Below are 15,369 nucleotides of genomic sequence, written 5' to 3'. Positions count from 1 at the left end.
TACATCAGCTATAGGTGGATTAAAAGTACAAATATCAAAAGCAAAATTTTAAAATTCTCAGTAAGCATTTATTTAAAAAAAATGTTAAATTTGACTATAATAAATCCAGATGGTAAAAGCATTCTCCATCTCCCCACCCACAGAAACATAGTGAACGGGATGATCATATCTCCTAGCACAGCAATCTTGAAAGGGCAAGAATATAGGTACACGCATATACACACATCTCCAATTAAAAGCACTCATTTTAGATAATGATTAATTGATAACATGATGGAAGACATTAAATAGCCTTAAAAGAACAATAAACAGCTTAAATTGATCACAATAAAGGGAGAGTGTCTTTCAGAGAATAAGAACATACTGGATTCAGGATATTGTAGCATACTTTGGTTTGTTCCCAAGTTCCTAATAGGTGGTACTCTTTAATCTTGGCTAGTTTTTTACATTTTTTTCCTTTACTCAACATTTGGTGTTTTAATAGTCCCTTTTCTTGCTTTTTTTTTTAAATAAGAGATTTTATTTAAACCTCCTAATTCTCCTGCTTTCCTGAGCTGTGTATCACTAATTAATGCATCTTTTCTTATTTTAAAAGTTCAATCAGCTCATTTTAGTACTATCAATGCAATTATAGGTTGTGTTTCTACTTCTCAAACAGTGTTGTTCATTAGTGATAATGCCTTTTTGCATTCTTAAAGCACCTTTAATCCAAGGATCATGAAGACATTTCCACAAGAAAAAATAGTATTGTCAGCTTAATATCTTGATAGAAAAATCAAAGAGGAGGGTTGGCTGAGAGAATTAGAAATGCCATTCAACTACATTTCTTGTTCTCTTATTTCATGCACCAAGCCAATCAGTTAAATATAGCCTTTTTCTTTTTTATTTTTTTTAAGGTAGTATTGGTTTACAACACTATATGTGATTGAAAGATACAGGTTCTCCCCTCATGAGATGTATCTCACCTACCACCAGGTATCTATAGTCCTCCACCATAGTCCATTGTACCCCTCACCCCCTCCACTTTCCCCCCTTCTACACCCTTTCTGGTAGCCTCAATTTTACAGTCAGTTTTGGGGCTTTGTTTTGATTTGGTTTTGTCTGAGCCTTTCTTTTGTTTCTCTATGTTCCACATATGAGTGAAACCATTTTTAATCCCAAATACCTAAAAAATAGGCAGATTTATATTTAATTGTTATGGAAACATTCAATTGAGTGAGTGTTTTAGCTATGGTAACTGAGCATGGACACTATACAGGGAAATTATAGGGCAGGCTTTACAGTCTTGATTCCTCCTATATATCATATGTCTTCATATTTCAATAACCAGTATTAGTTCTAAAGAAGAATCTGAAAGCAATCATTGTTCCATGTCTATGTCTTTTATTCTCAATTATAAACTTTATATTATTCTTACAATGTTACACTATGATAGAAAATGAAGCATTTTCACATTTAATTCAATTTTACTTATTACCTTAACTTAATTGATAACCTACTTTTCTATATACTGGAGTATCATGGTAAACTACAATGTGAAATAGACTCACAACCTATAACAGCTCAAAAGGGAGAGAAGTTTAGTTTTTACTCAGGTAATAGTATTAGATAGAAGGATGGATGTACAGATAACTAGCACATACCTCCTGCATTCATCCACACAAGATTCCAGGCTATTGAAAGCTCTGCTATCTTTAAAATATAGCTCCACCATTTTCCCCATATGTCATTTCCATTCTAACCAGCCAGAAGGAAAAAAGATCATTGAAGACCAAATAGGAGGATTTTAATGAGTGATGCCCAGAAAAATTATATATCACTTCTGTTTATGTTCCATTGTCTAGAGAAAATAAGTTGGCCACATCTAACTACAGGAAGAGTCAAAATGTAGCCTATCTATGTGCCCAAGAAAGAGAGACTGCAAATTTGGGAACTCAGCCAATGGGGTATATACACATGTAGTGGTGCACATAAGAGTAAAATGCTTTACAATCATGGAGCTTACCGTCCAGCAAAATATAGCAACCATTTATATAAACCACATATTTTAGACACTTCAAGTGCTAAGAAGGAAATAAGCAATGTGTGTAATAATGAGTAATAGGCAGAGTGAACAAGCTAATTTTATTTATTTATTTATTTATTTTATACAAGCACTGGGTATAGTCAGAAGCGTGGGAGGGTGAGAGCATTCACCAGAGCCAGAGTGGGGAACAGAACAGGCAGACAGACGAAGTACACTGCTGAGAGGAGCAGTGGGCATGGCAGGAGAGGTCTGCGCGCCATGTGGGACCCTCGCCTTTGGCCCAGGATCGAACCGGCGCTGCAGAGGCTGCGGGCAGCTTCGCAACCCAGCGCTTAACCACTGCACCACCAGGGGAGGCCCTGAAAAAGTTAATTTGAACATGGTAATCTGACAAGACCTCAGTTATATTTGCACTGGGATGTACATGAGGGGGAGTCAGTCTGCAAAGAACCAAGTGGGAAGAACCAAAGAGGAAGAGGGGAGAGGTGAGGAAGAAGAGAAAGGTGAAATGGAAGGGGAGGGGAGAGCCAGAGACCTAGAGCAAGACAAGGACTGGAGAAATAACAAGGCTGTAAAAGTCATGATGAACCTTCTGTGTTTTATACTTGGGGAAATGGGGGGGTCACTCATGGTTTCAGGAGAGGAGTCTATGATTTGATTGTTTTTCAAAGTATCACTTTGGCAGCAGGATGGAGAGTAGCCTGTTGTTGCTCATGTGAATATGGGGTTCAGGGAGAAATTTTAGTAGCAAGGAGGATGGAAGCAGAAATGGAAAGAAGGGATGTTTCTGGGGATGGAAACTTTTAATGAATTAATTTATTTTTACCACTGGAGTGGTTTGGATCTTATTTTAGGATATTATTCTCAAATCTGCCATCAGCTGAGTCCTGGGTCAGATTTGACTGGAATCATGTTTCTTTAGGGTAAGAACTAGTGAAGGGGATACTTCCTAGTTGAAATGGAGGCCAGAGATGAGGCCAAATCAGAAAGACTAGCAGTGGGACTCCCCAGTGAACAGAGGGTTGGTTCAGTGACTGCCAAACTAATATGTCTTTTAGATCTGTGCTGTTTAATATAGTTGGCTATTGAATACTTGGTGTGGCTAATCCAATTGCAATGATCTGAAAGATAAAATATACATAGGATTTTGAAGAGTTAGTATGCAAAAAATTATAAATTATCTCATGAAGATTTCTTACATTGGTTGTATTTTGGCATAGTATCTTAAACTTATATTGGGTTACACAAAATCCAGTGCTAAAAATAGTTTCATCTTTTTTCTTTTATTTTTTAAGATTTCTTTAAAAAACAATTCTAAATTTACATAAAAATTGAGCATAGCATACAGAATCTATAGTTACTGCCCCCCACACAAGGGTCCTGAATTACTCTCTCATGACAAACTATCATGAAAGGGAAGTATAGTGACAAAATAGAGTGATGAATGAATCAGTGAATTTGAAAATGAAAAATGATGTAAATATATATATATATATATTTATACGATGTATGCATTTTCATCTTGGTTATTGTCCCCACAAAATTCCCACCACCCTTGTTTTGATCCTACTCCCTTCTACCCCCTGTAGTGTATCTCTGGTTTATAATTGCCTGTTGATTTTGATTTTTACTTTATTATAATTAGTCTTTTTCCTGATCCCTTATTTGGGCCTTCTAAATTCCCACTATGAGTGAGATGGATGGAGAGCAAAATTTTAGAGAGGATGTTATAAGTGGATAGGACAACCTTTAGGTGTGATCATGATTAACTCTTAACTTGTGGAGAGAGGCATGAAAGGGTTAATAATTGGAAGTGAGGAAGTCAGTTATGCAGAGGGCAGGATGTTGAGTGATCCAAGTGAATGATGATGGCTCCAGAAATGATAATAGTCATAGGGATGGAAAAGAGTTCACTGAGTCAAACACTAAAGTCTTCAATGAGCAAGACTAAATCACTGACATGTGTAAGAGTTATCTGGCTGATTTCTAAATAACTAAATTACAATATGATTTTAATTCAAGTATATGGTCCTGTTTATTGATTATAATAAATACTTGATAAAATAAATTGGATTAGGAAAGGGAGAGCATGAATAATTGAGATTCTGTTGAAAATTGCTGTTTCCTATAGCATTTTGTTCAATTAACCTCATCGATTTATTCTTTGCTTAAGGGTAATAAAATTACTAAATTAACACATTTAGTTTTTAGCTTTTTTATTTTTTCTGCTTACTCAATACTATATGTAGTTGGTTATGAGAAAGTTTTGATAGAAAATGAAAGGAAGAAAGATAATAAACTTGATAATAAGCAAATGGAGCCATTTACACTTATAAATTTATTCATAATATTTGCACATGAATGTAAATGAGTAATTCTTGCATTGCTTTTTGCATTGTGGAAACAAGGGATTGTAGATCAAGGGAGCATAAATATTGTCAAAGAATGGACACTTGTGATGATAGTTTCCATTTATTGTAGACCTATTATGTGCAAGTCAGGCACTAAGTGCTTTACATATATTATATCAAGTAACTTTTGTGATAGCCTAGGGAGTGTGAGGTTATTATGCTGTCCCCCTGTCCCTGACAATTGAAAAACAGACTGGGAGAATAACTTTCCCAGATCACACAGGTGATTGGCAGACCCAGAAATCAAGCTCTATCCCCTGAATTCCAAGTGCTTACTCTTCCCCAGAATTATATTCAAAAAGCCAACATTTTTAAATAAAATCTCCATTGGCTGAAGCATTTTTCCTATAAAAGCTTATTGAAATGCTTCTGCCATGTAATAAAAAAATATAGTTTTTGTCCATGCATTTTCTTCTTGGACAGAAAATATACAAGGAGATGTATAGACTCTATGTTATGAAAAGGATAAGCATGGATTTACTTGGAATTTTTCGGGGGAAGACTCTTTCATCCTTTACTGATTTATGAAAGTTATCATACAACTCCAAGTTGTTTGTTTCTATTTCTCCTCCAGTGCATGTGGATAAAAAAGAATTAAAAATAATGTACTTCAACAGTTCTGAAATAAGTCTAGATGGAAAGAAGCAAAACAAAATAGAGTATAAAATTTGCTGGAGTGTAATTTTTAGTATCATATATATATAAATTTAGCTTAATCAAATATATTTATATTTTCTATCTTTCCTGTGTTGTCAGTAAACCATATTCAGGTGATAGACTGAAACATTCATCCTTTGAAATTTTTTTTCTGAATACTATTTAACCCTTTTTTTCAGGGCAGCTAGATTCAGCACAAAGGATGATCTTTTGAGTTTCTACTTGTAGAATTAGTCAACAGCTTGGTGCCTCATGACTGCTAAAGGATGCTCTTTGTTACATGGACCACAGTACCAGGGCAATCGCTACAGAGGAGTCCATGTGCAATGCTTTCAGAGTGTCCTGAGAAAGGGTTGAATTTGTTAACTGCAAGCCTAGGCTAAGATCAGAAATCAGATTATAAAACAAGCCACAGGAATGATTTCTAAGGTCACACTGATAACAATGTGAAGGGCTCTGATTTAGTCTCTCCATCTGTGAATATAAAAAACAAGAAGTGATATACGTGAGTTTCCCTATGTTATGAAAAGGATGAACATAGATTTGGTTGGGATTTTTAGGGGATGACTCTTTCATGCTTTACTGTAATGTATGGATTGCTGTCTCAGTATTGAACATTGACCTGGGTGCAGGGCCTATAGTGTCAGACATACTCTGCCTTTATTAAGTCATAGTTTTGTGAGGAAGACAGCGTCTGCCCAATGTTGGGCTCTCATTGGGTGTTGACTAAGTGTTGGGATCAGGTGTAGGGTTGAGTAATAAGACTGTGTGGTATGTTGCAAGGACTTTAATAAAGCAGGAGATGGTATGAAGATGCCCTGGGGCCCCTGCTCTAGGTTTAGAAAACCAGACTTCTATAGGTATGACCTTTCAGTCAGATGTTGAAGGAATTATATAGAGAAGATGGGCTGGAGGAAATAGGCAAGAGACTTGCAGCAGATAACATGGACAAAGAGAGGATGGTGAGGAAGAACAGGTCAAACTTAGAGAATGGGGCTTAATGTACATGTGGCTTTGTGTTGAAAGAAGAGACAGATATTAACGAGGGTGACTTCAGGAAAGCCACATCTGCCCACTGCACAGTCCATATATTATCATCCAGACAGTGGATCTCAAAGTAACATTGCCATGAAACAATAAATGTAATAATAGTAAAGGCATACACAATGCTTGCTGTGTACTTAATGTTTTATGTGTATCAATTAATTTCATCCTCACATAGCCCTCTATGGTGGGATTTGTTCCGTAGTTCTTTTTTAAGATTTACTTAATTTTACAAGAACTGGGGTATAGGCCAGAGGCACACGGGAGGGTAAAAGGATTCACCAGGGACAGAGTGGGGAGCAGAACAGGCAGACTGACTGAAATACGCTGCTGAGGGGAGCAGCAGGCAAGTCAGGAGAAGTCTGCTGCGCCATGTGTTTATCTCCATGGCTGGCTGGGAATCGAACCCGCGCTGTAGAGGCTGCGGGCAGCTTCTCAGCACTGTACTCAACCTGCTGCGCCACCGGGGAGGCCCCCCTAGTTCTTTTAAAAAGTAACACAAATGAACCACAGGGAAATTAAGATCTTATCCAGGATCCTACATCTAATAAGTGACAGAGCTGGGTTTTGAACCCAATTATCTGGCCCTAGAGCCTACATCCTAATCATTTTAGTATATTGCCTCTTAAGACAATGTCAAATTTAGTGTATCTTGTTAATAATGATATTTGAAGAATCTAAGTTGGCAAATTATTATTTTTGTAATAAAGTAGCTCTCATTCACTTTCTTACAAACTTCCTAAAGTTGGAGAAAAGAAATGTAGAAACAGCTGACACACTGGGAGGTGTGTATAATTCAGAGTCCACTCAGGACAGTGTTTTACACAGTGACATTATTTTATCTTAGCCTTCATTATGGTTAAAAGATGGAAACTGCTGTTATAGGGGATCAGGAGTCATTCAGTGAGAGGGATGAACAACACTGGGGATGATAACTAGAAAAAGTAAATATCCTTTATTCCGAGAGAAAATGACATTAAAACACCTCAAGGTGGTATCTAAATATCAGGAATTGATGATGTTAATATAAAATTAAAAACTGGCATATATTTTCCCATCTAGGACTTCCTTATTTAAATTTGCATAATCTTTTGGCTAGATATCATTTAAAGAAGTTTCAATATCCTATATATTACTATGTGTAAACAGATTCAGAAAATACGCATGTGTGAATCATCACCATCATCATCATCATCAAATTACCCCATGCATTGTTCTAAGCACTGAATAAATGTTGATTCATTCAATTCTTGCAACAACTCTATGAGAAAAGTATCTGTATTATCCCCACTTTACAAATGAGGAAGCTGAGAATTTAAAGTTTAACCTTCTCAAGATCATTGAAAGTTAGAAAAGATTTGGTCAGGGATAGCCAGTGGGTTTCCATTTAAGAATCTAAGAAAGCAGAGGTTCATTGGAGAGTTCCTTTTTTAATTCCCCTCAATTCCTCATTTCTCTCTTAATTTACATATAAAGTGATATCCCATAGGACCAAATGATGATGATGATGATAACTTAAATGCAAGAGCTCTTGAGAGCTTCTAAACATGTTACTATTCATCATTCTCCCTATATGACAAGTGAAGAAAAAGAAACATACACAAGTGGTAAAATTAAATAGCACTCTCAGACCAGTGCACTATCCTCTGTGCTGTGTCATCTCTCATGGCCTTAGTGGTTTTTGCAGATACCAGGAATCTGAGGTCTTCGGAAACTTCCCATTATGTTCAATTTTTCAGAGGATTGCAAAGAACAGGCTAGTAGAAATCTCTGCATTAAGTATTAGGAATGGACTGCCGCTAACTGCCGCTATGTGACTCTGATTGTGCTTCCTTGTAAGCTATTAAGTCATCCGATTTGTTTGCTGAGTTAAATATTTTAGAATTTTGTAGTTATATCTACCTCTACTAGTAGAATAAGAAAACTCATTATAGGTGGGAAATATAAAGAGCTGCCATGTAACTATTAGCAGTATATATATTTTAGAGAATACAAGATGAAAACAAGATAGCTAGCAAGAGGAGGATTTCTAGTACACTCGAGGAATCAAATCTGATATGCAGTGAGAGGGGAATTTCAGGGAAGGAGCCCTGCAGAGAGAAATAGATAGGCAAAAAGAAAAGGGTGAATTTGTCAAGATAGTAAAGAGTAATCCAGGAAGATGAAGAGAGTTCTAAAGGATGTTAGAAAAAGGGAACTTCTCTATAGATACTGAAGCTAGATGGAACAAGGACATATTGGTGGCAGTGATTCCTTTCTGCTTGTAAAACCTGTGATTATGTGAAAGTTAATGAGAAGAAAAGTAAAAGTGAGCAGAAGCTATTAAAAGATGAGAGTTTCCATCCATGTTGCTGCATCTAGCAGTCATTTTCCTAGCACCATTTATTGAACAAACCATCCTTGTTATTTAAAGGATCAGGAAAATCAATTAATAATAGTAATAAATAAATAAAATTAGCAGGCAACTATAAATCAGAGACATTCTGCAAGGGAAGAAGCAGAAGGATCAAAACAGGGGAAGGAAGAGCACAAGGTTATTATGGTGAAGTGGTAGGAATTTTATGGGGATTACACCTGAGAGAAGAAAGCATACACTGTACAAAAATGAACATATATATATATATATATATACACACACACACACACACACACACACACACAGACAGAGAGAGAGAGAGAGAGAGAGAGAGAGAGAGAGAGAGAATTAGGGCAACATCTAGGATGTGATCAGAGTTGGGATATCCAAGGATCCACTGAGAGGTTTCACCAGCAGCACAGGCGATATTCTCCAGGGTACAGGACTCAGAGCAGAGCTTTAGAAGAGGAATTGGATAGGGTGATTGCTTCAGAGTGCAGCTGAAGTCAGGACACAGTAAAAACGCAGGAATCCTGCTGGAACACTCTGCTGACATATTTGGAGCCACTATTTGTAGTTCATGTTGTGTGATACCAGTTGCTCTCCAAGACATTTGCTCTCTTCTCTATCAACTGTCAGCATTGACTCTTCAACTAGTGTGTCTATTGCCTCGCTGGTGACTCATCATCTGCTTCCTCATGTGCTTAATAAAGCAAATCTACTTCCTGTATGTGCATCTGGGCCTCTTTACCCATAAAAGATATTTTGCTTTCAAGAATGACCTAGTATGTGTTACAACCTTCATATCTCTTACTATACACAGTTACGTTTTTTTCTCTTTTCTACCCTGTTTTATTTATTTTTTATAATATTTTATTTTATATATTTCTTACATAATTTTTCATTTTTGCACTATGTATGCATTTTCATTTTGGTTATATTCCCCATACAATTGCACCCCCCGCTTATTTTGACTCTAATCCTTCCTCTCCCCTCCTCTCTTCCCCCGCCCCAGTGTGTCTCTGGTTTATAGTTACTTGTTGATTTTGATTTTTACTTTGTATTAATTAGTCTTTTTCCTGGTCCCTTATTTAGGTTTTCTAAATTCCTGCTATGAGTGAGACCATCCGGTATTTTTCTTTTTCTTTCTGACTTATTTCGCTGAGCATGATCTCTTCTAGCTCCATCCATGTTGCTGCAAACTGCATGTGTTTATCTTTTTGATTGCTGAGTAATATTCCGTTGTATATATGCACCACATCTTCTTGATCCAGTCATCTATTTTGGGGTGTTTGAGTTGTTTTCATAATTTAACTATTGTAAATAGTGCTGCTATAAACATAGGGATGTAGGTGCCCTTTGGAATTAATGTTTCTGTGTCCTTTGGGTAAATACCTAGGAGTTGGATTGCTGGATCATATGGAAGCTCTATGTTTAGTAGGTCAAGAAATCTCCACGCAGCTTTCCATAGTGGTTGGACCAGTTTGCACTCCCACCAGCAGTGCAGGAGAGTTCCTTTTTCTCCACAACCTCGCCAACATTTGTTGTTGCTAGCTTTTTAGTATGTGCCATTCTCACTGGTGTAAGATGGTATCTCATTGTAGTTTTGATTTGCATTTCCCTGATTACAAGTGATGTTGAACATTTTTTCACATGCCTGTTGGCCATTTGCATTTCCTCTTTTTAGCTCTTCTGCCCATTTTTTGGCTGGATTATTTTCTTTGTTTTTGTTGAGTCTCATCAGCTCATTGTAGATTTTTGTGATCAGTCCTTTATCATTAGTGTTGTGTGCAAAAATTTTCTCCCTGTTGGTGGGGTTTCTCTTTGCTTTGGTTATTGTCTCTTTTGCTGTGCAGAAGCTCTTTAATTTGATGTAGTCCCAGCTTACACAGTTATGTTTTTATCTACCTTTCTTGCTTAGAGAAAAACAAGCCCAGTGGGCTATCTTACTAAAACTTGATTAACATTGTTTCCTAATATTTATAGGCAGTGCTGGGACACCCGTCACTTTTAATGAAAACGGAGATGCTCCTGGACGCTACGATATCTTCCAGTATCAAATAACCAACAAAAGTACCGAATACAAAGTCATCGGGCACTGGACAAATCAGCTTCATCTCAAAGCAAGTATCAATATACCTGGACATTAATGTGTATTGTTCTCAGAGGGGTACTTTATTTTTAAGTATAAAGCTCATTTCTTTTTAACTAACTATATATTAATATATAGACATAGCGAAATTTTGATGTTTTCTGTAATACTTGTCCAAGTCTTTGTATACTTTGTGTTGTGTGTGTGTGTGTGTGTGTGTGTGTGTTGGGAGAGGAGAGTGGGTGACAGAATGTGCCATGGATGATAAAATTTGTGCTTAAAAATTAAGTGTATTTTACGTACCCCACATCATGAGATGAGGCCTATGGCAGCCTCTGATTGATGCAGGTGAATGGTGATCAGTATTTACATTACCTCTTTCGGTAGCAATACCGGAGAAAGTTAATGTACCCAAAAGTGGTGTTCAGATGATTTAACAGCCCTGCTGTTACTGTCCATCAGGAATGCTATCAAGACCAAGGCCCATGGATTCTGTAGTTCTGACATGTGGCCCTGTGAAGACAACTTAGAGAGGCCAGCCCAAAGCAGGATCCCAGATGCCAGATGTGGCTAGGCATTTGTCTGCTCTGGTGGATGCATGCAGTCACCAAAGACTGTCTTTTCCTGGCATTGTGGGTGGGGGGGGGGAGGCATGTTAGATAACAGTGGGCAGAGTAACTTGGTCCAATCTGGCTGGCGGGCAGCCCTCCAGACTGATGATGATCCTGAATTTGAAGGATAAGGGAGGGCCAGGGAGCCACAGAACACAGAGCTAGCAGTGGAGATGTGGAGAGGGTGTAGGGGTGGGTGAAGTAGCACGTGCCTACCACTGGATAGAAATTGTTTCACATTTTGACAGCCCCTGGCAGCCTATCAGTGCACACCAGCACCGATGTGTGTGTGTGTATGTGTGTGTGTATTCAATATAGGCATGTGTGCTTTCTTGTTTTTGAAATCACTCAAAATACCTCAATTTGATTTTTTGAAGATTTATTTTCTACTTCTGTATGTTCAGATATAGCCACCAAAATGATATGTTTATATAGCATCAGTCACCAAAATTCTCAGCAAAGGAGCAATTGTTGAGAAATAAAACTGGGATCTTTATGATTTATCATCTCAAATGACTTCCTGGTAATTATCACATTCTATATTCAATCATGTACAAAGTCAGCTTATATTTCCAATTATTATAGTATGATGGAAGGCCATACATCTATCGTTTACTACATGTAGCAGTCTAATAACAAGCTCATCCATTGTCCTGGAATCCAAATTGACATTTATTGAAACAGAGCCTTGATGATGCTACAAGTTATTGATACCGATCTGAAAATCAATCTCTTTTTGGCAGAAATTCTGTTGAATATGGACCTATATGAAATAGATAATAAAGATAGAAAATAAAATTTGATATGGGTTAAAATAAGGTAGCTATTTTTTAACCTATTAACTTTTATTAATGCCAACAGGCCTTATATATTCTTATGGTTAAGGATTTATATAACAAAATTTAATGGTTGAAAAATATGTGCACTAATGTGTGACACCTAAAATAATTCTACACACAAGTACACATATGCATACACACGTATCTCTCCACATAACCATGATCTATGTATTATAAAACTTCACGCTGAATGTCAAGCTACATTTTATGTACATTTAATGGTCCATAAAAGTTTTATGTGTATTATGTTATCAATCATAAATTATATCCAAACAATTCGTGAGAATTATTTCTCATGCATGATTATGATCATTTATAGCTAGATAGCAATCCTAGTTATACTGAAACACAGAGAATGCAAATGTCAGAAGAGAAGAGAGTGGATGAGATTGTGGAGAGTTTCTAAGTCAAGGGTTGAACATCAGGACCAAAAAAAAAAAAATGTCCATTTCTCCTTGGGAGTTGCTCTGTCACATGCTTGAAGGTGGAATAGGAGATGCCTAGAAAGCAACCAATTTATTAAGCTGCTTAGATCTTAGGCAAGACTCCAAAACAAATCCCTTGCCTCAGTTTCATCTTTCACAATGAGTAAACATGAGAAGCACCTACCTTACATGATTGTAACAAGAATGAAATGGAATAATCAAACATTTAGTCCAAGACCATAAACACTACCCGTGATTACTCAGCACCTCCTGATTCTTTATGTTCAGGGAGAGATCAAGGAGGTGAGGCGAGAAGTGAATTCTTAGAAGAGTCACTTCCTGGCTGCAGCCTCTCCTGGCCTACTGAGTTTGCTTTGGAAAGTTCACATAGCATCTGCATGTGTAAAATGCTGGCCAATCAATCCAACAGCCAACTCTTTCAGCTCATTTTTAATATTGATCTTAATACTTTAGAAGGTCGATCTTCATTTAAAAAGTACACTTTATGTAAGAGAAATCATGGTTTCTTTGCCTGGAGCACACAGCTAGGACTGGTCAACAAGGCACTTGGTTTTGAATGACTTTGGCATGTCATTCTCTGCAGTGCTTCCTGCTAAACAAGCATGGGACTGAGAGTGAATCTGTGGGTCCTGCCCTCAGCTGCTCACAGACAAGGCTGCACAGACCCTGGAGCCAGTCATGCCAGTGAAGTGGGGCAGGTGCACCTGCCTGGGCAGGTACACAGAGGAAGGTGCACATGGTTTTTTCCAGGGCAGCCAAAAGTGAAGCTCTTAATCTGCCTGACTGCTCCTGGGGCTCGTGTTGAGGGGTGGGGGAGGATATTTTCCCTGATAAGCCACCTGTTTCTATTCTATCAAATCTAAAACACGCTACATTTCACACTCTCAATGGTAAATGCTTATTTACTATTCTATTATTTGACTGAATTCTGCTTATTTTCAAAGAGCCAGGATTTTTTTTTTTTTGGCTCAATTCAGCCATAGGATGATTTTATACACAGAGAGTGTGTGGTTAGGCATATATGAATGCAGCTGAGCTTCTCTGGATAGAGCTTGGAGTGGAAGAATTTCCACAACATGCAGGATATTCTTTTCTGTTTCCTGGAAAATTATGAGGTATTTCATTCCTCAAAAGCTTTGTCTTTATGGTTCCACATATTACTGCTGCTTTTTCTTTTTTTAATGGAACTAACATATGTTCTCAATTTAGCAATTACAATCATTTAGTATAATTGTTTATTTTGATTTCAGCTTTCTATTCTGTAATCTCAGTCCACACACAAAGGGCGTATTGTCTACCTGAGAGTGAATTTAAACAATTAGGGCTCTCTATTTTGTTAGGCCAAATCTCTCAAGAGGCAGGTGGTCCTTATTAGTGATTACAAAACATATTGTAACCTAGGGGTTCAGAGTAAACAGCAGAGCCTGAACTGTGAAAAGAACAGCCATATGCTGCCTTGAGTCCACAGGGAAAAGTGTATTGAGGTTACTGGATAGCTTTAAAATTGCTCTGAGCTCACTTTCCTATACTTGCAACCAGAACTACTTTTTGGATTACTGTAGGAATAAGATGTACATTTTTGTTTGTTTTGCCCCTTTTTATTCAAGTAAATGATTTTAAAATAAATAAAAGTGGCAAAGGACAAAGGCTTTAGAAGAATGTCTCAAACATGATTGTTAGTGCCACAGTGCAAGTTGGGAAAGGTCACTTGAGAAGAGCTTCATTGATCGATTTCAATTTCCAGTGGGTCATTCCATTTGAGAGTAACTTTAGACAAGACACTGAATTCTGAGCCTGTTTTCTCCTCTGTCAAGAAAGACTTATGGGGGCCTCTCTGATGGCACAAGGGGTTAAGTCGCAGCACTATGAAGCTATGCACAGCCACTGCAGCACGAGTTCTATCCCCAACAAGGGAGCTACCCACATGGCACAGTAGACCTTTCCTATTTCACACGCTGCTCCCCTCAGCTCCCTTCAGTAGCTCTCCCTTTTCTGCTCCCCACTCTGTCTCTGGTGAATCCTCTCACCCCTACACCTCTGGCCTACACCACAGTTCTTGTATGCATAAATAAATAAATATTTTTTTAAAAAGAGACTTTTTATGAATATACAGACTTATTCTAAAGATTAAATATATTGGGATTTAGTGATCAAGATCAAGACCTCAAGTCAGAAATGTATTTGAATTCCAGTCTTCCATTTATGAATCTTACAACGCTGGACACATTATTTTACATTGATTAGTCTCAGAATCTTCATTTGCATTGAAGCAATCATAGCTACTTCACAGAGTTGGGATAATTAAAGGAAATTGCTTGTAAAAAGATCATAGAACATTGCCTGACACAGATTCAAGGCTAAATAATATAGTAATAATGGTTTTGTTTTGTTGTCTTTTGTCAGTAGAACAAGCCTCCTACAGAGGACATATAATGGGTATTTCAATCTGAAGTTTCATAAATACAAAGTCTTTCTGCCTTTATCATGATGTCCTGAGTAGGAAACAACTGCAGTAAGAGATGCATATGTCGTGATAACTTGTCTGTGCCTGTACAATAGCCCACAGTATTTATTTTAGTATAAGAAATTGTACTCTCTAAGATTTTTATGCTTCGGGATAAAAAGCTTAAGAAAAATTTCTGGTGGAATTTAACCCATTTAACTCTGTCTTTCCTATGTTCCCGCAGTGTAGTACTTACAATGTGATGTTTTAATTGAATATATGTGTTTCCCTGTAGATACCTCTACTTGCTTGAAATATAAGAGGGAATAATTCTTGATTTTCTTCATTTGCCTCATGGGTTTCCTATTTTACATAAACATCAGAAGTTTTCAACCCGAATTTTTAAGTTCATTAATTTCTTTGAGGAATAGCTTTTCTATAATG

The 15,369-nt window shown here is 37.2% G+C and overlaps 1 protein-coding gene across 3 annotated transcripts in view; it reads left to right on the top strand.

The window, feature by feature from the left end:
- GRM8 (glutamate metabotropic receptor 8) overlaps window positions 1-15,369 on the top strand; it is a gene marked incomplete at both ends in the record, with an annotated part of 709,974 nt that overhangs the window by 547,756 nt on the left and 146,849 nt on the right. The window contains one exon of one of the 3 annotated variants that reach the window (XM_084229777.1): window positions 10,481-10,617. In XM_084229777.1, the coding sequence (XP_084085903.1) occupies window positions 10,481-10,617 (137 nt within the window). Of the gene's footprint in view, window positions 1-10,480; window positions 10,630-15,369 lie in introns of all 3 variants that reach the window. The other 2 variants (XM_084229778.1, XM_084229776.1) reach the window with 2 other exon arrangements.

This window comes from Talpa europaea, assembly GCF_964194135.1.
Source record: "Talpa europaea genome assembly, chromosome: 3".
Taxonomy (NCBI): Eukaryota; Metazoa; Chordata; class Mammalia; order Eulipotyphla; family Talpidae; genus Talpa; species Talpa europaea.
The sequence above is the reverse complement of the archived record's forward strand: the minus strand, read 5'-3'. Positions and strand labels throughout refer to the sequence as shown.